This window comes from Oncorhynchus nerka, linkage group LG22 (assembly GCF_034236695.1).
Source record: "Oncorhynchus nerka isolate Pitt River linkage group LG22, Oner_Uvic_2.0, whole genome shotgun sequence".
Lineage (NCBI taxonomy): Eukaryota > Metazoa > Chordata > Actinopteri > Salmoniformes > Salmonidae > Oncorhynchus > Oncorhynchus nerka.
Window position 1 is genome coordinate 13,223,120 of NC_088417.1, and position 25,000 is coordinate 13,248,119.

Consider the following 25,000-nt stretch of genomic DNA (forward strand, 5'->3'; position numbering starts at 1 on the left):
AGATAAAGGGAGGGAAGGAAACAATGATGACGATATGAGATATCAGACCAAACCTCCAGTTAAAACTCTTAAAGTATTTTCAAAATGTACTGCACCTTGTCTCTATGTGCGTAGAATTTTGCATTTGAGATTATACATTTAATTTCATATGTGACATTTCCTGATGGAGGAAAGCAGATTGAGGACCAGTCGATTCACTTAAAATTTCACAACCGAGAGATTATTCTCAAAGGTACAGATCATATACTTAATAACATCATTCTAGGGTCTCCTGAGCGGCGCAGTGGTCTAAGGCACTGCATCTCAATGCCAGCTGTGACACTAGAGATCCTGGTTCGAGTCCAGGCTCTGTCGCAGACGGCCGTGCATGGGACATCCATGGCGCGGTGCACAGTTGGCCTAGCGTGGTTAGGGGATGGTTTGGTCGGCAGGGATGTCTTGTCCCATCGCAGTCTAGCGACTCCTGTGACGGGTCGGGCTCATGCATGCTGACACGGTCGCCAGGTGTACGGTGTTTCCTCCGACACATTAGTGTGGCTGTTTAAGCGAGCAGTTATTGTTTGATTACTTATAACCGCAGAGAAACAGGAAACTACCATAGAGTAATTGGATGGTTGAATGTGTCCCAACTAATCATTGCATTTCAATAAGATCTTAGTTCATTTAAGTCCCCATTAAGTATTGTTTATTTATTTATTTTAAAATCGTCTAATAAATCGTCTAATAAATCAGTGTGTGTGTTAATTTCATGAAAATAGTCTTATAATGTGGGCGTGTTTATACACATTTTTATATATTTACATACACAGCTCTGATTGGCGGATAGGATCGTCTAGACTCTAAAGGCCACCCAAATAAAAGATGACTGAATAATCAGATCAGATTAGATTGTGATGTAATGCTTTGGGCCAAAAACTCCATTCCACCTGAACAGGTGGAAATTCCAGCGATTTTTTCCCCACAAGCTCTTACACCAAAAGGGCATTATCATAATTTTCACAATTTCATAGTGTTATTTTGACCTCATAGTATGTATATATAGGCTAACATCGGTATCTCGCCCCTCATCTCCCTTCACACGCTGTCCCCTTATTAGGCCCTGCCGTTCCACATAGTTCAGAATACCTCTACCCTATACACCATCCTATCAACTAATACCTCTACCCTATATGCCATTACGCCATCACCCTCCCCCCCCAAAAAGCACTCCCACCATGCACCCTGTGACCCAACCTGACCCTCCATCCAGCCCCTGTCAGGGCCCAGAGAGAGCCAGACCAGGGAGAGGTGGCACAGGCCAGCCATCCGGCCCAGCTCCGGCTCCCCTCCGTTCCACAGACCCAGGTGGTTCTCATTACGCCGGCCCATTCTTGGCCCGCACCGAAATTACACAGCTGGTTTCAGGGAACTTCACATGAATTGTGGGAGCGAGCGAGAAAGGGAGAGAAAGAAAAATCTATGTTTTTAGAGACAGAAGAGAGAGAGAGAGACCCCTGAGTAAAGTGGAGGCAATTAATCTAAATTAGGGCATGATCAGAGTATTTTTAGGAGAGTGCTGTAACAATGCTAGTGTAACGGATGTGAAACGGCTAGCTTAGTTAGCGCTAAATTGCGTTTCAATCGGTGACGTCTCTTGCTCTGAGACCTTGAAGTTGTAGTCCCCCTTGCTCTGCAAGGGCCGCGGCTTTTGTGGAGCGATGGGTAACGATGCTTCGTGGGTGACTGTTGTTGATGTGTGCAGAGGGTCCCTGGTTCGCGCCCGGGTATGGGCGAGGGGACGGTCTAAAGTTATACTGTTACACTTGAACAACTCTGACAGCAAGCAAATATAAATAAATATAGTGTTTCTGTTCTTGAGTGGCGGTAGCATTGCTTTATAAAGGCCTTAGTGAAGTATACAGGACTAATTGGTAAAAGCTCTCGCTCGCCGTGAAACAGAATACTAAAACCTTAAACAGCAGTTGTCAGAGAAGTGTGTGTGATGGGGGGTGGTCCAATAGATGTTCTGTATTTGGAGTATGCTGTAACTGTGTATATTAATGTTCTATGGAGACTGCTAGGTAGTATGACGCTGTGTGTGTGTGTGTGTGTGTGTGTGTGTGTGTGTGTGTGTGTGTGTGTGTAATGACTTAAATGTGTGTGTGTGTGTATTCTGTGAAATAACAGTACAAATAAACACAATAGGATCAACCTTAAAGACCTTCTTGCTTTAACATGTTGAAGGTTAGCAGCCCATTCATACTCTCAAAATCACCAGGAACGACATAACGTTACATTTCATACAAACCCCCTCCTCAAACAAAAAACTGTTCTAACCGTCCAGTTTTATGTGGAAGACTCAAGACACAGATACACCCATTCTGTGGTTTTTATATTTGTCCTAAAACATACACACATGTCTCCTTGGACATGAAAGACAGAGGAAAAGAAAGAAAAAGCACAGGGATAAGAAAAATATATAAACAAAGTAGGGCTATGGATCCTTCACTATACCTCTTCACTCATTATGGATTCTTCACTATACGCCTTCACTCATTATGGATCCTTCACTATACGCCTTCACTCATTATGGATCCTTCACTATACGCCTTCACTCATTATGGATCCTTCACTATACGCCTTCACTCATTATGGATCCTTCACTATACGCCTTCACTTATTATGGATCCTTCACTATACGCCTTCACTCATTATGGATCCTTCACTATACGCCTTCACTCGTTTGGGATCCTTCCCTATACGTCTGCACTCACTATGTATCATTCACTATATGCCTTCACTTATTATGGATCCTTCACTATACGCCTTCACTCATTATGGATCCTTCACTATACGCCTTCACTCGTTTGGGATCCTTCCCTTTACGTCTGCACTCACTATGTATCATTCCCTATACGCCTTCACTCGTTTCTTTAATGAAACCCATTATTCTACCACGTGATTGGACCATTTCATTGAATCAGAGTGCCCCAAATTATGACCCAGCCCACCATTAATAGCTAAGCACTGGGATGACTGGGTGCAGAGTTGGCTTGCCTCTGGGCTAAAACAAAGAACCCTCTGACAGTAAAACAGGCACAATCAGTACTTTGTAGTTTAAGATTTGTGGGCAATGATGCCTTTTTGATTACTACCCGAGCTTAAGTCGAAATATTTGTGCTTTTCAATTTAGACCCAAACTCCAGAATAAAAACGACTTTGGGTAGCAAAAAAAGCAAATGTTGTTTTGTAATAAATGCTGAAATTAGAAGAAAATGTCAAGTGGGATTTTTGTTGTAAAGTGTTTATCGTAACGTCAGCGCAAGAAATCCACTGGGCAAAAACTGGTTGAATTAACATTGTTTCCACTTCATTTCAACCAAAAATAATAAACGTCAGGTATTTTTGTATATTTTTTTCATCCAACTTTTAACCTAAATCCAATGACATGGTGACATTTTTTGTTGATTTCATGTTGAATTCAATCAAAACTAAACGTTGAACTAACATCTGTGCCTTGTGGGTGTATCAACGACTCGGGTGCCTGTGTTTGTTCTTGTTGTCTATCCATTCTGTGTTCTTGTTGTGTATCCATTCTGTGTTCTTGTTGTGTATCCATTCTGTGTTCTTGTTGTGTATCCATTCTGTGTTCTTGTTGTGTATCCATTCTGTGTTCTTGTTGTGAATCCATTCTGTGTTCTTGTTGTGTATCCATTCTGTGTTCTTGTTGTGTATCCATTCTGTGTTCTTGTTGTGTATCCAGTCTTTGTTCTTGTTGTGTATCCAGTCTTTGTTCTTGTTGTGTATCCAGTCTGTGTTCTTGTTGTGTATCCATTCTGTGTTCTTGTTGTGTATCCATTCTGTGTTCTTGTTGTGTATCCATTATGTGTTCTTGTTGTGTATCCATTCTGTGTTCTTGTTGTGTATCCATTCTGTGTTCTTGTTGTGTATCCATTATGTGTTCTTGTTGTGTATCCATTCTGTGTTCTTGTTGTGTATCCAGTCTGTGTTCTTGTTGTGTATCCATTCTGTGTTCTTGTTGTGTATCCAGTCTGTGTTCTTGTTGTGTATCCATTCTGTGTTCTTGTTGTGTATCCATTCTGTGTTCTTGTTGTGTATCCAGTCTGTGTTCTTGTTGTGTATCCATTCTGTGTTCTTGTTGTGTATCCATTCTGTGTTCTTGTTGTGTATCCAGTCTGTGTTCTTGTTGTGTATCCATTCTGTGTTCTTGTTGTGTATCCATTCTGTATTCTTGTTGTGTATCCATTCTGTATTCTTGTTGTGTATCCATTCTGTATTCTTGTTGTGTATCCATTCTGTGTTCTTGTTGTGTATCCATTCTGTATTCTTGTTGTGTATCCATTCTGTGTTCTTGTTGTGTATCCAGTCTGTGTTCTTGTTGTGTATCCATTCTGTGTTCTTGTTGTGTATCCATTCTGTGTTCTTGTTGTGTATCCAGTCTGTGTTCTTGTTGTCTATCCATTCTGTGTTCTTGTTGTGTATCCAGTCTGTGTTCTTGTTGTGTATCCATTCTGTGTTCTTGTTGTGTATCCAGTCTGTGTTCTTGTTGTGTATCCAGTCTGTGTTCTTGTTGTTTATCCAGTCTGTGTTTTTTATGTAATGGTGTTTATGACTCCACAAATGACAGATTAGTTGTATATTAGTTCTTCTTTCTGAATCATGTTTACTGTCTATCTTCTTGGTAAAACCATGACAATCCATGGCAGATTAGAATGACCCACAAAGTGCCCTGTGGCCTTTGATTTCATGTCAATCATATATTTCCTTGATTCCTCGTGTCCTCTCTCCTCGCCTCCTCCTCCTCCCCTCGGACCTTCTCCAATGCGTTTTGAGAAAGAGGCAAGGAGAGAGGACACAAAGAAGGAAATACTATTGATATTTATCCTATATGCCACTTGATTGAAGACACACCAGTACTCAGTGGTCAGCTTTCTCCAGCTGTGGCAGCAGTGCTTGGGCATGAAAGCATCTGGTTTGGAGGTTGGCTATGCCAAGAAGGCAGAGGAAATTACACTTCATATTTTCTTACTCTGGCCAGAGTTGAAAAGAGCCACACACCCAAACCCATCATATTCCATTATGATGTGAATTCTAAGATCTAACTATTAATAAGACAAGCTCCAGTTTTAGAATGTTAGTATCACAGGCCAACCTTACATTACTCCTAACAGGACACAAGGGCCTTGATCCCAAAGAAAACAATTCCGGTCAATTATAGTGGCATGATATATATACAGTACCAGTCATTTACTATACTAGAGTAATAGTGAAGACATCAAAACTATGAAATAACACATATGGAATAATGTAGTAACCAAAAAAGTGTTAAACAAATCTAAATATATTTTAGATTGTAGAGTCGCCACCCTTTGCCTTGATGACAGCTTTGCACACTCTTGGCCTTCTCTCAACCAGCTTCATGAGGTAGTCACCTGTAATGCATTTAAATTAACAGGTATGACTTGTTAATAATTCATTTGTGGGATTTCTTTCCTTCATAATGCTTTTGAGGCAATCAGTTGTGTTGTTACAAGGTAGGGGTGGTAAACAGAAGATAGCCCCATTTGGTAAAACACCAAGTCATTATTATGGCAAGAACAGCTCAAATAAGCAAAGAGAAATGACAGTCCATCATTACTTTAAGACATGAAGGTCAGTCAATATAAAACATGTCAAGAACTTTGAAAGTTTCTTCAAATGTAGTTGCAAAAACCATCAAGCGCTATGACGACACTGGCTCTCATGAGGACCGCCACAGGAAAGGAAGACCCAGAGTTACCTCTGCAGCAGAGGATAAATTCATTAGAGATAACTGCACCTCAGATTGCAGCCCACATAAATGGTTCAGAGTTCAAGTAACGGACATGTCTCAACATCAACTGTTCAGAGGAAACTGCGTGAATCAGGCCTTCATGGTCGAATTGCTGCAAAGAAACCACTACTAAAGGACACCAATAATAAGAAGAGACTTGCAAGCAACACAAGCAATGGATAAGAAGAAACACAAGCAATGGATATTAGACCGGTGGAAATCGGTCCTTTGGTCTGATGAGTCCAAATTTGAAATCTTTGGTTCCAGCCGCCGTGTTTTTGTCAGATGAACGGATGATCTCTACATGTGTTGTTCCCACCATGAAGCATGGAGGAGGAGGTGTGAGGGTGTGGGATTGATTTGCTGGTGACACTGTCAGTGATTTATTTAGAATTCAAGGCACACTTAACCAGCATGGCTACCACACCATTCTACAGAGAATCACCATCCCATCTGGTTTGTGCTTAGTGGGACTATCATTTGTTTTTCAACAGGTCAATGACCCAAAACACACCTCCAGGCTGTGTAAGGGCTATTTAACCAAGAAGGAGAGTGATGGAGTGCTGCATCAGATGACCTTGCCTCCACAATCACCTGACCTCATCCCAATTGAAATGGTTAGGGATAAGTTGGACTGCAGAGTGAAGGAAAAGCAACCAACAAGTGCAAAGCATATGTTGGAAAAGCATTCCTCATGAAGCTGGTTGAGAGAATGCCAAGAGTGTGCAAAGCTGTCATCAAGGCAAAGGGTGGCTAGTTTAAAGAATCTTTTACACTTTTTTGGTTACTACATGATTCCATATGTGTTATTTCATAGTTTTGATGTCTTCACTATTATTCTACAATGTAGAAAATAGTAAAAGTAAAGAAAAAGCCTTGAATTAGTAGGTGTGTCTAAACTTGACTGGTACTGTGTATAACCCAAAATGAAAGACTGCTGGAGTAACTGTTGTGCACTGGCGTCTCTGTCTCTTTTCTCTCTTTCCATCCTCCCTCGCTTTTCTATCCCTTACCCCGAGGCATCTGTTGTTGTTTTGCCTCCTGAAGGGTTTTTAGAGAGAGAGAGAGAGAGAGAGAGAGAGAGAGAGAGAGAGAGAGAGAGAAGAGGGAGCAAACGTGGGGAACACACATGGCTGCAGCCCATACTTTATCTACATTCATTATCTCATTGAAAATACATGGCACACTGTCTTTAAAAAACATTAAAAGTGTGTGTGTGTGTGTGTGTGTGTGTGTGTGTGTGTGTGTGTGTGTGTGTGCTGATGTGAAGTGAGGAGAATCCTAGCAGGTGGTTGTCAAGAACACTTCAAGATGAAGATGACAGCACAACTGATATAATATTCCCTCCCTCCCTCCCCCCTCCATCCTGCCTTTCCCTCCCTCTCTCCATCCTCCCCTCCCTCCCTCCACCCTGCCTTTCCCTCCCTCCCTCTCTCCATCCTCCCCTCCCTCCCTCCCTCCATCCTCCCCTCCCTCCCTCCCTCCCTCCAACCTGCCTTTCCCTCCCTCTCTCTCTCTCTCCTCCCCCCCTCCATCCTACCTTTCCCTCTCTCCACCAGTCTGTTTGGAATCTCGTCGGTGGTCCAGACTGACTGCTCCCACACCTGGATGTTCCGGGTCAACCCGGCGCTGTCCTGGCACCACTATGTCAACCCCATCATGCTGCTGTTGCTCTACTACACCCTGGCCACACTCATACGCTTCTGGCTGCAGGACCCCACAGACACGGTGAGTTGCCTTTACTGTAACACAGTGGCCATTTTGGGGCAGGGCCCCAGTGGTACACGGTGAGTTGCTTTTACTGTAACACGGTGGCCATTTTGGGGCAGGGCCCCAGTGGTACACGGTGAGTTGGCTTTACTGTAACACGGTGGCCATTTTGGGGCAGGACCCCACAGACACGATGAGTTGCCTTTACTGTAACACGGTGGCCATTTTGGGGCAGGGCCCCAGTGGTACACGGTGAGTTGCTTTTACTGTAACACGGTGGCCATTTCGGGGCAGGGCCCCAGTTGTACACAGTGAGCTCCCCTATAGACAGGGTTGGGTAGTAACAGATGACATGTAAACAGGGATTACGTAATCCAATTACAAAAATGAAGCAACTGTAATCAGCCCGGATTACTTTTTTTTTTAAAGAAAAAAGGGATTACAATTATATTCTTAAAAACCTGCTGATTACATTAAGGATTACTTCATTTAATATCAATAAGACAATTGTCTGGACTCCATAGAGTTGCTGCTTGCTACTTAGTAGCGTATTTATAGTGCACACTGCACTTGCAGGAATGTGAGGGAAACACTGTTTTAAACACAGTTGTTAATGTTTAAAAGAAGTGGGTCGTAATCTTTCTGTAAATCAGCATTTGACCTATCAACTCTTACATTGAGCGAAGGGGAGTCACGTCGGTCATTCACGGCCATTTTACCTATCAACTCTTACATTGAGCGAAGGGGAGTCACCTCGGTCATTCACGGCCATTTTACATATCAAATCAAATCAAATCAAATCAAATCAAATTTTATTTGTCACATACACATGGTTAGCAGATGTTAATGCGAGTGTAGCGAAATGCTTGTGCTTCTAGTTCCGACAATGCAGTGATAACCAACAAGTAATCTAACTAACAATTCCAAAACTACTGTCTTATACACAGTGTAAGGGGATAAGGAATATGTACATAAGGATATATGAATGAGTGATGGTACAGAGCAGCATACAGTAGATGGTATCGAGTACAGTATATACATATGAGATGAGTATGTAGACAAAGTAAACAAAGTGGCATAGTTAAAGTGGCTAGTGACATAAGAATGCAGTCGATGATCTAGAGTACAGTATATACATATGCATATGAGATGAATAGTGTAGGGTAAGTAACATTATATAAGGTAGCATTGTTTAAAGTGGCTAGTGATATATTTACATCATTTCCCATCAATTCCCATTATTAAAGTGGCTGGAGTTGGGTCAGTGTCAATGACAGTGTGTTGGCAGCAGCCACTCAATGTTAGTGATTGCTGTTTAACAGTCTGATGGCCTTGAGATAGAAGCTGTTTTTCAGTCTCTCGGTCCCAGCTTTGATGCACCTGTACTGACCTCGCCTTCTGGATGATAGCGGGGTGAACAGGCAGTGGTTTGGGTGGTTGATGTCCTTGATGATCTTTATGGCCTTCCTGTAACATCGGGTGGTGTAGGTGTCCTGGAGGGCAGGTAGTTTGCCCCGGTGATGCGTTGTGCAGACCTCACTACCCTCTGAGAGCCTTACGGTTGAGGGCGGAGCAGTTGCACCAGGCGGTGATACAGCCCGCCAGGATGCTCTCGATTGTGCATCTGTAGAAGTTTGTGAGTGCTTTTGGTGACAAGCCGAATTTCTTCAGCCTCCTGAGGTTGAAGAGGCGCTGCTGCGCCTTCTTCACGACGCTGTCAGTGTGAGTGGACCAATTCAGTTTGTCTGTGATGTGTATGCCGAGGAACTTAAAACTTGCTACCTCTCCACTACTGATCCATCGATGTGGATAGGGGGTGTTCCTCTGCTGTTTCCTGAAGTCCACAATCATCTCCTTAGTTTTGTTGACGTTGAGTGTGAGGTTATTTTCCTGACACCACACTCCGAGGGCCCTCACCTCCCCCTGTAGGCCGTCTCGTCGTTGTTGGTAATCAAGCCTACCACTGTTGTGTCGTCCGCAAACTTGATGATTGAGTTGGAGGCGTGCATGGCCACGCAGTCGTGGGTGAACAGGGAGTACAGGAGAGGGCTCAGAACGCACCCTTGTGGGGCCCCCGTGTTGAGGATCAGCGGGGAGGAGATGTTGTTGCCTACCCTCACCACCTGTGGGCGGCCCGTCAGGAAGTCCAGTACCCAGTTGCACAGGGCGGGGTCGAGACCCAGGGTCTCGAGCTTGATGACGAGCTTGGAGGGTACTATGGTGTTGAATGCCGAGCTGTAGTCGATGAACAGCATTCTCACATAGGTATTCCTCTTGTCCAGGTGGGTTAGGCAGTGTGCAGTGTGGTTGAGATTGCATCGTCTGTGGACCTATTTGGGCGGTAAGCAAATTGGAGTGGGTCTAGGGTGTCAGGTAGGGTGGAGGTGATATGGTCCTTGACTAGTCTCTCAAAGCACTTCATGATGACGGAAGTGAGTGCTACGGGCGGTAGTCGTTTAGCTCAGTTACCTTAGCTTTCTTGGGAACAGGAACAATGGTGGCCCTCTTGAAGCATGTGGGAACAGCAGACTGGTATAGGGATTGATTGAATATGTCCGTAAACACACCGGCCAGCTGGTCTGCGCATGCTCTGAGGGCGCGGCTGGGGATGCCGTCTGGGCCTGCAGCCTTGCGAGGGTTAACACGTTTAAATGTCTTACTCACCTCGGCTGCAGTGAAGGAGAGACTGCATGTTTTCGTTGCAGGCAGTGTCAGTGGCACTGTATTGTCCTCAAAGCGGGCAAAAAAGTGATTTAGTCTGCCTGGGAGCAAGACATCCTGGTCCGTGACTGGGCTGGGTTTCTTCTTGTAGTCCGTGATTGACTGTAGACCCTGCCACATGCCTCTTGTGTCTGAGCCATTGAATTGAGATTCCACTTTGTCTCTGTACTGACGCTTAGCTTGTTTAATAGCCTATCAACTCTTACATTGAATGAAGGGGAGTCACGTCGGTCATTCACGGCCATTTTACTTATCAACTCATACATTGAGCGAAGGGGAGTCACCTCGGTCATTCACGGCCATTTTACCTATCAACTCTTACATTGAATGAAGGGGAGTCACGTCGGTCATTCACGGCGAGTGCATAGGCCTATGCATTAAATGTACTGTTGGGTCGACCTATCAATTACACAGCAAACTATAAGCATTAATTAGGCTATATGAATAAATGAATGACATTTTATTTTCTTCTAGCGTTCTCTGCATTGTCCATCACATAAAGACTGAAAATAATTATATCAGTAAATACAATACATCAATTCATAAATGTCAATACGGTTATCCAGACAATAATTACATCCCTCGAGCAGTACAATAATATACATATATATTAAATACACACTGCATATATACACATACATACATACATACATACATACATACATACATACATACATACATACATACATACATACATACATACATACATACATACATACATATATACACATACATACATACATACATACATACATACATACATACATACATACATACATACATACATACATACATACATACATACATACATACATACATACATACATACACACTGCATATAAACTCAGCAACAAAAGAAACGTCCTCTCACTGTCAACTGCGTTTATTTTCAGCAAACTTAACATGTGTAAATATTTGTATGAACATAACAAGATTCAACATCCGAGACATAAACTGAACAAGTTCCACAGACATTTGACTAACAGAAATTGAATATTGTGTCCCTGAACAAAGGGGGGTCAAAATCAAAAGTAACAGTCAGTATCTGGTGTGGCCACCAGCTGCATTAAGTACTGCAGTGCATTTCCTCCTCATGGACTGCACCAGATTTGCCAGTTCTTGCTGTGCGATGTTACCCCACTCTTCCACCAAGGCACCTGCAAGTTCCCGAACATTTCTGTGGGGAATGGCTCTAGCCCTTACCCTCCGATCCAACAGGTCCCAGACGTGCTTAATGGGATTGAGATCTGGGCTCTTCGCTGGCCATGGCAGAACACTGACATTCATGTCAAGCAGGAAATCACGCACAGAACGAGCAGTATGGCTGGTGGCATTGTCATGCTTGGAGGGTCATGTCAGGATGTGCCTGCAGGAAGGGTACCACATGAGGGAGGAGGATGTCTTCCCTGTAACGCACAGCGTTGAGATTGCCTACAATGACAACAAGCTCAGTCCGATGATGCTATGACACACCGCCCCAGACCATGATGGACCCTCCATCTCCAAATCGATCCCGCTCCAGAGTACAGGTCTCGGTGTAACGCTCATTCCTTCGACGATAAACACGAATCTGACCATCACCCCTTGTGAGACAAAACCGTGTCTTGTCAGTGAAGAGCACTTTTTGCCAGTCCTGTCTGGTCCAGCGACGGTGGGTTTGTGCCCATAGGTGACGTTGTTGCCGGTGATGTCTGGTGAGGACCTGCCTTACAACAGGCCTACAAGCCCTCAGTCCAGCCTCTCTCAGCCTATTGAGGACAGTCTGAGCACTGATGGAGCGATTGTGCGTTCCTGGTGTAACTTGAGCAGTTTTGTTGCCATCCTGTACCTGTCCTGCAAGTGTGATGTTTGGATATACCGATCCTGTGCAGGTGTTGTTACACGTGGTCTGCAACTGCGAGGACGATCAGCTGTCCGTTCTGTCTCCCTGTAGCGCTGTCTAAGGCGTCTCACAGTACGGACATTGCAATTTATTGCCCTGGCCACATCTGCAGTCCTCATGCCTCCTTGCAGCATGCCTAAGGCACGATCACACAGAAGAGCAGGGACCCTGGGCATTTTTCTTTTGGTGTTTTTCAGCATCCATAGAAAGGCCTCTTTAGTGTCCTAAGTTTTCATTACTGTGACCTTAATTGCCTACCGTCTGTAAGCTGTTAGTGTCTTAACGACCGTTCCACAGGTGCTTGTTCATTAGTTGTTTATGGTTCATTGAACAAGCATGGGAAACAGTGTTTAAACCCTTTACAATAAAGATCTGTGACGTTATTTGTATTTTTACGAATTATCTTTGAAAGACAGGGTCCTGAAAAAGTGATGGTTATTTTTTTGCTGATTTTATATACGTACGTATGTAAGTACATACATACATACATACAGTGCCTTGCGAAAGTCGGCCCCCTTGAACTTTGCGACCTTTTGCCACATTTCAGGCTTCAAACATAAAGATATAAAACTGTCTGTTTTTGTGAAGAATCAACAACAAGTGGGACACAATCATGAAGTGGAACGACATTTATTGGATATTTCAAACTTTTTTAACAAATCAAAAACTGAAAAATTGGGCGTGCAAAATTATTCAGCCCCCTTAAGTTAATACTTTGTAGCGCCACCTTTTGCTGCGATTACAGCTTTAAGTCGCTTGGGGTATGTCTCTATCAGTTTTGCACATCGAAACTGATATGCAAACCTAAAATGTTTCCCATTCCTCCTTGCAAAACAGCTCGAGCTCAGTGAGGTTGGATGGAGAGCATTTGTGAACAGCAGTTTTCAGTTCTTTCCACAGATTCTCGATTGGATTCAGGTCTGGACGTTGACTTGGCCATTCTAACACCTGGATATGTTTATTTTTGAACCATTCCATTGTAGATTTTGCTTTATGTTTTGGATCATTGTCTTGTTGGAAGACAAATCTCCATCCCAGTCTCAGGTCTTTTGCAGACTCCATCAGGTTTTCTTCCAGAATGGTCCTGTATTTGGCTCCATCCATCTTCCCATCAATTTTAACCATCTTCCCTGTCCCTGCTGAAGAAAAGCAGGCCCAAACCATGATGCTGCCACCACCATGTTTGACAGTGGGGATGTTGTGTTCAGGGTGATGAGATGTGTTGCTTTTACGCCAAACATAACGTTTTGCATTGTTGCCAAAAAGTTCAATTTTGGTTTCATCTGACCAGAGCACCTTCTTCCACATGTTTGGTGTGTCTCCCAGGTGGCTTGTGGCAAACTTTAAACGACACCATTTATGGATATCTTTAAGAAATTGCTTTCTTCTTGCCACTCTTCCATAAAGGCCAGATTTGTGCAATATACGACTGATTGTTGTCCTATGGACAGAGTCTCCCACCTCAGCTGTAGATCTCTGCAGTTCATCCAGAGTGATCATGGGCGTCTTGGCTGCATCTCTGATCAGTCTTCTCCTTGTATGAGCTGAAAGTTTAGAGGGACGGCCAGGTCTTGGTAGATTTGCAGTGGTCTGATACTCCTTCCATTTCAATATTATCGCTTGCACAGTGCTCCTTGGGATGTTTAAAGCTTGGGAAATCTTTTTTTTATCCAAATCCGGCTTTAAACTTCTTCACAACAGTATCTCGGACCTGCCTGGTGTGTTCCTTGTTCTTCATGATGCTCTCTGCGCTTTTAACGGACCTCTGAGACTATCACAGTGCAGGTGCATTTATACGGAGACTTAATTACACACAGGTGGATTGTATTTATCATCATTAGTCATTTAGGTCAACATTGGATCATTCAGAGATCCTCACTGAACTTCTGGAGAGAGTTTGCAGCACTGAAAGTAAAGGGGCTGAATAATTTTGCACGCCCAATTTTTCAGTTTTTGATTTGTTAAAAAAGTTTGAAATATCCAATAAATGACGTTCCACTTCATGATTGTGTCCCACTTGTTGTTGATTCTTCACAAAAAATACAGTTTTATATCTTTATGTTTGAAGCCTGAAATGTGGCAAAAGGTCGCAAAGTTCAAGGGGGCCGAATACTTTCGCAAGGCACTGTACATACATACATACATACATACATACATACATACATACATACATACATACATACATACATACATACATACATACATACATACATACCAATAAACAGACAAATAAATACAGACGAATAAATACAGACAAAAAAGAAACAGAAGGTACTGGAACCCAGTCTGACACTAAGAGAAGATTCATATGGCAGACAAGCCTCTACACAATCTATATACACACCATTAACCACATAGAAGATACATGTGGCAGACAAGCCTCTACACAATCTATATACACACCATTAACCACATAGAAGATACATGTGGCAGACAAGCCTCTACACAATATATATACACACCATTAACCACATAGAAGATACATGTGGTAGACAAGCCTCTACACAATCTATATACACACCATTAACCACATAGAAGATACATGTGGTAGACAAGCCTCTACACAATCTATATACACACCATTAACCACATAGAAGATACATGTGGTAGACAAGCCTCTACACAATCTATATACACACCATTAACCACATAGAAGATACATGTGGCAAACAAGCCTCTACACAATATATATACACACCATTAACCACATAGAAGATACATGTGGTAGACAAGCCTCTACACAATATATATACACACCATTAACCACATAGAAGATACATGTGGTAGACAAGCCTCTACACAATATATATACACACCATTAACCACATAGAAGATACATGTGGTAGACAAGCCTCTACACAATATATATACACACCATTAACCACATAGAAGATACATGTGGTAGACAAGCCTCTACACAATATATATACACACCATTAACCACATAGAAGATACATGTGGTAGACAAGCCTCTACACAATATATATACACACCATTAACCACATAGAAGATACATGTGGCAGACAAGCCTCTACACAATCTATATACACACCATTAACCACATAGAAGATACATGTGGCAGACAAGCCTCTACACAATCTATATACACACCATTAACCACATAGAAGATACATGTGGCAGACAAGCCTCTACACAATCTATATACACACCATTAACCACATAGAAGATACATGTGGTAGACAAGCCTATACACAATATATATACACACCATTAACCACATAGAAGATACATGTGGCAGACAAGCCTCTACACAATCTATATACACACCATTAACCACATAGAAGATACATGTGGCAGACAAGCCTCTACACAATCTATATACACACCATTAACCACATAGAAGATACATGTGGCAGACAAGCCTCTACACAATCTATATACACACCATTAACCACATAGAAGATACATGTGGTAGACAAGCCTATACACAATCTATATACACACCATTAACCACATAGAAGATACATGTGGTAGACAAGCCTCTACACAATCTATATACACACCATTAACCACATAGAAGATACATGTGGTAGACAAGCCTCTACACAATCTATATACACACCATTAACCACATAGAAGATAAATATTTTTACTATTTTATTACAGGTAGCCTTTTTTTATTTTATTCCAGGCTTTATGTAAATAATCTGCAAACGGAAATACACAATGGACAAAAAAACATTTATATTTCTCCTCATCCCTCATAATGCCGTGGCTTATCTGGTGTGCTTTCTGGAATAAGAGCAAGCGTATATTGTGGTAGAAAGGGCAATAGAGGATCAAATGAGTTTCATTCCCTATTTCTCAGAGGTCACAATAGTTACATAGTCTTTCCTCTTCCAGTTCACCACAATACCTGTTTCACTACGCAGAGGCAATACCCCTGATCTGACCTGTTTCAATATGCAGAGACAATATCCCTGATCTGACCTGTTTCAATACGCAGAGGCAATATCCCTGATCTGACCTGTTTCAATACACAGAGGCAATATCCCTGATCTGACCTGTTTCAATACACAGAGACAATATCCCTGATCTGACCTGTTTCAATACACAGAGACAATATCCCTGATCTGACCTGTTTCAGTACGCAGAGACAATTTCCCTGCTGTCCGGGTTAGGGTTTGGCCGGGATAGGCCGTCATTGTTAAAAAAAATATGCCTTGGTGTAGTCCAAAAGTAATCAGATTATGTTACTCATTTTGAGTCATCCAAAGGATTAAGTCACTGATTACTTTTTTTTCTTCATGTAACTGTAATTAGTAATGGATTACATTTTTCTTGTAATCCACCCAACCCTGCCTATAGAATCCATTCTGTATAACTGAATAGGGTCTACTGTAACACATCCACCATTTTGGTGCAGCGTAGATTTGTTCAACTGTATTTTCCTAATTGAAAGGTGAGTCACTCAAGTCAATATGTGCCAAGGAAATCTGTACATTCTTCCTCACATCCACAGTTCTTGGAAATGTATAGAATACCCAATCACCCACATTTACCGTAATGTACACTACATGTTTTTGGTTTGTTTTTCTACTGATCTATTTCGCAGGAGCCTGGTGAGGGCGAAGGGGGAGAACTGGGTGAAGGGGAGGAGCCTATGGTTGATGACATCACCTCCACAGCAGAGAAGAGGAGAGAAGTGTGGTGCATGGCTCACCAAACAGATGACAGAAACGTAAACAAACATCCGGAATGTGTACTGTAGTAATATCTCACACACCTATTTCCTTCATGTTCCTGTCTGTTTCATGTTGTCCATATCCTGTCACCGTGTGTAAGGTGTCGTGCATGACAATATCCTGTCACCGTGTGTTTGTAAGCAAACATGAGTATCATATAAGGGCAGTCTCAATGTATTCTTCATTTGTTTTCTCCAGCTTCTTTCAACCCAAGACGGATACAGCACATCTGAGGTTTGCGTGCTACTCCTTGGCTATATTTTGTAACTTGCAAGATTATCTATATTTGAGGGGTCTTTTTGAGTTTTCGAGTTGCTTATAAAACGGACCCAATCAGATGTCACTTGGTCAACAAATACAAAAAGCTATTGGACAAGCAAATACATTGATGTTAACGCATTGATAAACGTACATAAACGTGCTATTGTGAATCTCCCAGCTGAAGGTGTTTTTGTACCCCAGGTTTTGATCGTAACCTCCAACGGGTCTCCTCCGGACTATGTCCACACCAACGGGCTGCTGGGGCTGGACCTGCACTCCACACCGCAGTACAAACCAGGCCAACCAGGGCCAGATCTGGGTTAGTATCACCCACGTATAGGGACTGAGACCCTCACACTGTCGTATACAAACCTCGTGGTGGAAAACAGCAACACTTTGGGGCTGGTTCATAAGAAAATCCCAGGGAGTGTGTAAAGACAGGGCTTTGCTTCCCATTGCTGACTGTGGTTATTAGTTAATGGTTAACATCCGGTAGCTCGCTCGTGATGCTGTCTGCTCTCTCTCTCCCTCCTTCCCTCCCTCCCTCCCTTTCCTCCATCCTACAGGGAGTGTGTATGAGGTGGTGGTTGTGCAGGGTGAAGGTTTGAAAGAAGAGATGGATGCAGGGGCGATGGCGTGGGCGACTGCGCCGGGGGAAGGAATGGCGCGAGCTAATGCGGTGGTCACGGCCTTCAGGTTCATCATGAAGCAAAGCTACATCTGTGCTCTCATTGCAATGATGGTAAGTCTCTGTCTGTCTGTCTGTCTGTCTGTCTGTCTGTCTGTCTGTCTGTCTGTCTGTCTGTCTGTCTGTCTGTCTGTCTGTCTGTCTGTCTGTCTGTCTCTGTCTCTGTCTCTGTCACTGTCACTGTCACTGTCACTGTCACTGTCTCTGTCTCTGTCTCTCTCTGGCTGGCTGGCTGGCTGTCTGTCTGTGTGTCTGTGTGTCTGTCTGTTTGGCTGTCTGGCTGTTTGTCTGTCAGAGGAGGAGGAGGAGTAAGGAACAGTCAGCCTTTTCAGTCCCAGGCGAGGGCTTCAGGATCCACACACACACACACAGCGTCTCAGTGGCCCATTTAGTCATTAGCGATGACAGCTTGCAGCCAGCCCCGGTTGGCCCTGGGTGATGTGTACCATGTAGTACAGAAGCGTCACCTCAAACAGATGTGTGTTGGTTAGTAGAGCACTGCTGAGGTCACTGGTAGGTAGAAAGGTGGTGGCAGGGATGGATGGGTGGAAGGCCGTCCTCTCTCTTGAGAAACAACCGTGGCCTGCACTCTGTTTTACACATCTAAGAAGAGTGTCACTTCATTTGATCTGTTGGTTAAAGGATATTGTGCTATGCCGTGTTATGCCGTGTTATGCCGTGTTATGTCGTGTTATGCCGTGTTATGCCGTGTTATGTCGTGTTATGCCGTGTTATACCGTGTTATGTCGTGTTATGTCGTGTTATGCCGTGTTATGCCGTGTTATGTCGTGTTATGCCGTGTTATGCCGTGTTATGCCGGGTTATGCCGTGTTATGTCGTGTTATGCCGTGTTATGCCGTGTTATGTCGTGCTATGCCGTGTTATGCCGTGTTATGCCGTGTTATGTCGTGTTATGCCGTGCTATGTCGTGTTATGCCGTGTTATGTTGTGTTGTATCGTGTTATGCCGTGTTATGCCGTGTTATGCCAGTGACTACTCTCACTAAAGTGGTTCCTTTTAGCAACACCAGTGATATCAATGATGTGTGATGCTTAACCTTTATTATTAGTGGCTTGATGATCTAGCTTTCTCTCTCTTACCCTCCCTCCCTCCCTCACTCCCTCCCTTCCCATCTCACCCTCCCTCTCTCCCCTCCCCATCTCTCACTCCCTCCCTCTCTCCCTCCCAATCTCTCCCTCCCTCCCTCCCTCCCCATCTCTCCCTCCCCATCTTTCCTTCCCTCCCAGGCGTGGAGTATCACTTATGTCAGCTGGCTGACCTTTGTGTTTCTCATCTGGTCCTGCACGCTGTGGATGGTGCGCGACCGCCGTCGGTACACCATGACCACCTCCCCCTTCATGGTGTTCTATGGGAACCTGTTGATCATCCTACAGTATATCTGGAGCTTTGAGCTCCTCCAACCCGTGCCCGGGCTTTTCTTAAAGAAAGAGGTGCCCTTCCGGGAACTGGGCTCCAAGATGCTGTGCCTGCTGAGTTTCTGGCTGCTGCTGAGACAGGCGTTGACAGAGAGGAAGGAGAGCCAGAGAGAAGAGGAGGTGCTGTCGGACATCAGGGTCATCCATACCCACAAGAAGGGTAAGACAGCCCCTGAGTCTGTCAGTCAGTCTCTGTCTGTTGGCCTATCTGTCTGTCCTTCTGACCGTCTGTCTGACTGACTGTCTGTCTGTCTGACTGAGAGTTCCTGGTTAGAGTATGTACAGCAGGGATGGATCAATTTCGGGAACGTGGTCTCAACTTACTGTTGCAAGTTGGAATAGTAGAATACACAAGGTACAATTTAGAAAGTTGGTTGTGTATCAGCAGTGTTAATCTTCAATGAGCCATGTCAGCAAAACATTTTTTAGATTGGTAATCATGGTCAAATTACCGACCAGGGTGCCCCATTGATTTTGTTAGTCACTCTCACTCAGATATCATATTCAAAGTGCAAACATTTCTCTCTACCCCATGGCAAAATCACTAGAATTGCATTAAATTAGTTATGAATTTGCTCTTTCCGCCTCATGGAAAAATGTGTAGAATTGCAGCAAACTTGCTTTAAAACTGTAACATAAAAAGGGGGCCGCGAAAATGGTTTGCTCTTAAGGTGGGTGGGGGGTCCCCCCCCAACAAAAATGTGATTAGGGCTGCCAAAAGGCTAGGGCTCTGACTGCAATTTGTGTGTATGGATGTGGGTATGCAGACCCTTGAGCCACTGTGGCCCCCTTATGATGAGTTCAGATTTTTTGTGACCGCCCCCCCCCCCCCCCCCCCATCAAAGATGCCCATCCCTAATGTACAGTGTGAGTTTCAGATGAACATATGTAATACAAACACCTCCGATTGACATTAATTCATTATTTAAATTAAATATAAGCATGTCTTGAATTAGAATTCTGCTCTATTGGTAACCTCACAGGTGTCAAGAAAGACATGAATCACCTCCATTTGTTTTACACAAAACATAAACTACTTCATGCCTTAGTTGTGTTAGCTTATCCCTCTGTCATTGCTGTTGTTGTGGTTGCTGTTGTTGTTGCTGTTGTTGTTGCTTTTGTTGTAGTTACTGTAGTTGCTGCTGTCGTTGTAGTTGTTGTCGTCATCTTCTATGTCATTGCGTCAGCTCTTCCCTCCCATGCGCTTCTTATAGAGGACAAGGAGGTGATGGATGAGAGCGGTGGACACAGAGAGATGATGCAGGTGCTAGGCAACACGCTCATGGCCATGTTGAACAAGTACTGGATCTATATCTGCGGAGGGATGTTCTTCTTCGTCAGCTTCGAGGGACGCATCGTCATGTACAAGATCATCTACATGATGCTGCTTCTCTTCTGCGTGGCCTGCTACCAGGTGCTGTTACTGTGGGCTTACTGCACCGTCCTGTCCGGGTGGCTTTGTGCAGGTTTTTCCATCTAGCCCAGGGCTGATGCACCTTTCGGGGACCTTCCTTTGGGTCCGTACTACTAAATCAAGTGCACTCCACGTACACCATTTCTGTACTTCTGGAGTGCACGAAAAATGTGTACGGAAATGTATGCACTCACTGCTGTAGGTTGCTCTGCTGTTGACTAAAATGTACGTTTAAAATGTGTATCTATAACCATCAAACTACACATAGTGTAGTAGTGGATGGTGATCTGAAGGTAGGTGTAAAAGTTGTGTAACATTCTCTCTGGCCATCACCAGGTGCACTATGAGTGGTGGAGAAGCATGCTGAAGTACTTCTGGATGTCTGTGGTGGTGTACACCATGCTGGTCCTCATCCTGATCTACACCTTCCAGTTTGACTCCTCCATCCACGTCTGGTTCAACATGACCGGCATGAGCAAGGACAAGTGAGTAAAAACATATGAAGAGAGAGAGAGAGAGAGAGAGAGAGAGAGAGAGAGAGAGAGAGAGAGAGAGGGAGAGAGACAGAGAGAGAGAGAGAGAGTGTGTGTGTGTGTGTGTGTGTGTGTGTGTGTGTGTGTGTGTGTGTGTGTGTGTGTGTGTGTGTGTGTGTGTGTGTGTGTGTGTGTGTGTGTGTGTGTGTGTGTGTGTGTCAACCGCCCTCCTCCTCCTGTCTCTCCCTGTGTAGACTGGAGGACCTGGGTCTGGAGAAGTTCTCTGTCCCGGCTCTGTTCACGAGGATCTTCATCCCCACCTCCTTCCTGTTGGTCTGCATCCTCCACCTGCACTACTTCCACCAGCGCTTCCTCCTGCTCACTGACATCAAGACGGTGGCCGACAAACAGAAGAGCACGATCACCAGGTGAGTGTCACGCGGAGCACAACAATAAGTTGTGACTTTGACTCTCTGGACTCTTTTCCCGACCGGAGTCCCACTAAGTGTCACAGGATTCAAAACTCTTCCACCTATTCAATTAACTTCAATATAAGCGCTGTTTTTCTTTAACAGGTTTTACATTACTTTTCACAATGCAAATGGTTTATATTAATAATAGGCCTTTAGTTTGTTACATTCACTGCTAAAATGGACCAAGTGTGACCACTAAGATATGTGACTCCACGGATGGTGGTCCTGGATGCTTTGGCTGTGATTTGGGGATCCTGGAACAGACAAGGTTGGGAACCGCAGGTCTAGTATTGGTCTCTAGCAACCTCTGATTCAATTAAAACTTTCCATACTCTGTCCGGCAATTCATTGAGGTGAAATCCACCATGGCTATCCATTACCCATGCCCCCACTGGCTGGTAGTTGAACTGTAATGCCCCCACTGGCTGGTAGTTGAACTGTAATGCCCCCACTGGCTGGTAGTTGAACTGTAATGCCCCCACTGGCTGGTAGTTGAACTGTAATGCCCCCACTGGCTGGTAGTTGAACTGTAATGCCCCCACTGGCTGAACTGTAATGTGGCTGGTAGTTGAACTGTAATGCCCCACTGGCTGGTAGTTGAACTGTACTGCCCCCACTGGCTGGTAGTTGAACTGTAATGCCCCCACTGGCTGGTAGTTGAACTGTAATGCCCCCACTGGCTGGTAGTTGAACTGTAATGCCCCCACTGGCTGGTAGTTGAACTGTAATGCCCCCACTCTCTGTCTGCTTGGGTCTGATCCTTTTGTCCTTACCTGTTATACCATTATGGTGCCTGTTGTACCATTAGAGTGCCTGTTGTACCATTAGAGTGCCTGTTGTACCATTAGAGTGCCTGTTATACCATTAGAGTGCCTGTTATACCATTAGAGTGCCTGTTGTACCATTAGAGTGCCTGTTGTACCATTAGAGTGCCTGTTATACCATTAGAGTGCCTGTTGTACCATTAGAGTGCCTGTTGTACCATTAGAGTGCCTGTTATACCATTAGAGTGCCTGTTATACCATTAGAGTGCCTGTTATACCATTAGAGTGCCTGTTATACCATTAGAGTGCCTGTTGTACCATTAGAGTGCCTGTTATACCATTAGAGTGCCTGTTGTACCATTAGAGTGCCTGTTGTACCATTATAGTGCCTGTTATACCATTATGATGCCTGTTGTACCATTATGGTGCCTGTTGTACCATTATGGTGCCTGTTGTACCATTATGGTGCCTGTTATACCATTATGGTGCCTGTTGTACCATTATGGTGCCTGTTGTACCATTATGGTGCCTGTTATACCATTATGGTGCCTGTTATACCATTATGGTGCCAGTTATACCATTATGGTGCCTGTTATACCATTATAGTGCCGGTTATACCATTATGGTGCCTGTTGTACCATTATGGTGCCTGTTATACCATTAGAGTGCCTGTTATACCATTGTGGTGCCGGTTATACCATTAGAGTGCCTGTTGTACCATCATCGTGCCAGTTGTACCATTAGAGTGCCTGTTGTACCATTAGAGTGCCTGTTGTACCATTAGAGTGCCTGTTGTACCATTAGAGTGCCTGTTGTACCATTATGATGCCTGTTGTACCATTATGATGCCTGTTGTACCATTATGATGCCTGTTGTACCATTATGATGCCTGTTGTACCATTATGGTGCCTGTTATACCATTATAGTGCCGGTTATACCATTATGGTGCCTGTTGTACCATTATGGTGCCTGTTATACCATTAGAGTGCCTGTTATACCATTGTGGTGCCGGTTATACCATTAGAGTGCCTGTTGTACCATTATGGTGCCAGTTGTACCATTAGAGTGCCTGTTGTACCATTAGTTTTAGGGTGCCTGGTTTAGCATTAGCTAACTAGTTGTTATTATGCAAGGCACGAATGTAGCATTGTTGACTACAGAAACCACTTTCTGTGTATTACATGTACCACTGTCAAAGGTGCAGTGGAAGTGCTGTTGGAAGCGTTCATTAAATCAATTTCATCACATGTTCTTCCATTGAAGGCATATTTTGATGGCTGACTTCTCTAGACCCCTTTTCCCGACAGGGTCCAAAGCTTCTGCGCATGTGGGGGATTCTCTACTTTACACACAGTCTCTCCTCTACTCATAGAAAACATCCCTTCAACATTGCTTCCTGTCAATCGTGAACGATAATTCTTCAAGTTTTACCAGTGAAACGTCCATGCAGCATCTGCATACGAACCATTTGAGCTCAATCAGTTTCATGGGGATATGCAAAGCACATATTTTGCCTAGTGGCGCTCACTGAGTTTCGGCCACATTAGAGAAAAAAAAGCACAATTTACACAGTCATCCTAAAATCTTTGTAAGAAATGAGGTGGTGTTTTTGGTGTAACAGTAACGTTATAATATGTTGTTGTACTCGGTTCCCCAGAATACTGAGAACATTGTGGGATCTTGCAGACGTTGATTCAGCTTTGATGTATATTAAATGGCCACCAGAGTAGCCTGTTCTCTCTAAGTAGAACAGAGTCTGTGTGTGAAGTGGAAAATCCTGCACATGCGCAGACGCTTCGGGACCTTTTGTAACGCTCGTCGTTGGAATGAGGTGAGGACCAAAGCGCAGCGTGGTAAGTGTTCATCATTATATTTATTAAACACAGAACACTAAACAAAATAACAAAGGAGAACGAAACAGTTCTGTAAGGTGACAGACACATAACAGAAAGCAATCACCCACGAAACACAGGTGGGAAAAGGCTACCTGACTGAGTATGATTCTCAATCAGAGACAACGAACGACACCTGCCTCGGATTGAGAACCATACCAGGCCAAACGCAAAAACACAACATAGAAAAACAAACATAGACAACCCACCCCAACTCACACCCTGACCAACCTAAAACAAAGACATAACAAAAAAACTAAGGTCAGAACGTGACACCTTTAGATGTCGGGAAGAGGGGTCCAGAAGAGTCGGATCCGCAGCCACTCCCTAGTTTGATTTGGGAGATTGCGAGTAGATGTTAAATAATTTCTCCATAAGTTAGAATACTTTTTATAGTACAGTATTTGTCAAATGTTATGAGGAAGAAGTGGCTGTATGGACTGGTTGGACTCTCTTTATTTTAAATCACTTTGAGACAAGTGGTCATGAAGGGAAGCAGACAGAACCAATTCTCTCTTGATAACTGCAGGGACCCAGCCTGACAGTGCCTCCCATAGAACTAGAGGGACAACTAATAGAAGCTTTGTCTGTTCTAGTCATTCTATTTCTATCTCCACTCCCAGGCTGGTGCACCTAGATGGCAGTCTGGCAGATATCTCTCTCATCAAACCCACCCTCACTGTGACCACCAAAGACGAGGAGGCTGGGGAGAAGGTGCAGCTGGAAGAGGAAGATGGGAAGGAGGAGGAGGAGAAGAAGAGAAGTTAT

At 43.8% G+C, this 25,000-nt stretch overlaps 1 protein-coding gene across 2 annotated transcripts in view; it reads left to right on the top strand.

Moving 5' to 3' along the window:
• Nucleotides 1–25,000, top strand: part of LOC115120143 (piezo-type mechanosensitive ion channel component 2-like) — a 103,242-nt gene that overhangs the window by 4,559 nt on the left and 73,683 nt on the right. For both annotated transcript variants that reach the window (XM_065006954.1, XM_065006955.1), the window contains exons 3-12: nucleotides 7,372–7,540; nucleotides 16,702–16,827; nucleotides 17,030–17,065; nucleotides 17,294–17,411; nucleotides 17,659–17,834; nucleotides 19,028–19,376; nucleotides 20,431–20,630; nucleotides 20,967–21,115; nucleotides 21,358–21,531; nucleotides 24,856–25,000. The exon at nucleotides 24,856–25,000 is cut by the window's right edge and continues 97 nt beyond it. In XM_065006954.1, the coding sequence (XP_064863026.1) occupies nucleotides 7,372–7,540; nucleotides 16,702–16,827; nucleotides 17,030–17,065; nucleotides 17,294–17,411; nucleotides 17,659–17,834; nucleotides 19,028–19,376; nucleotides 20,431–20,630; nucleotides 20,967–21,115; nucleotides 21,358–21,531; nucleotides 24,856–25,000 (1,642 nt within the window). The remainder of the gene's footprint in view (nucleotides 1–7,371; nucleotides 7,541–16,701; nucleotides 16,828–17,029; nucleotides 17,066–17,293; nucleotides 17,412–17,658; nucleotides 17,835–19,027; nucleotides 19,377–20,430; nucleotides 20,631–20,966; nucleotides 21,116–21,357; nucleotides 21,532–24,855) is intronic.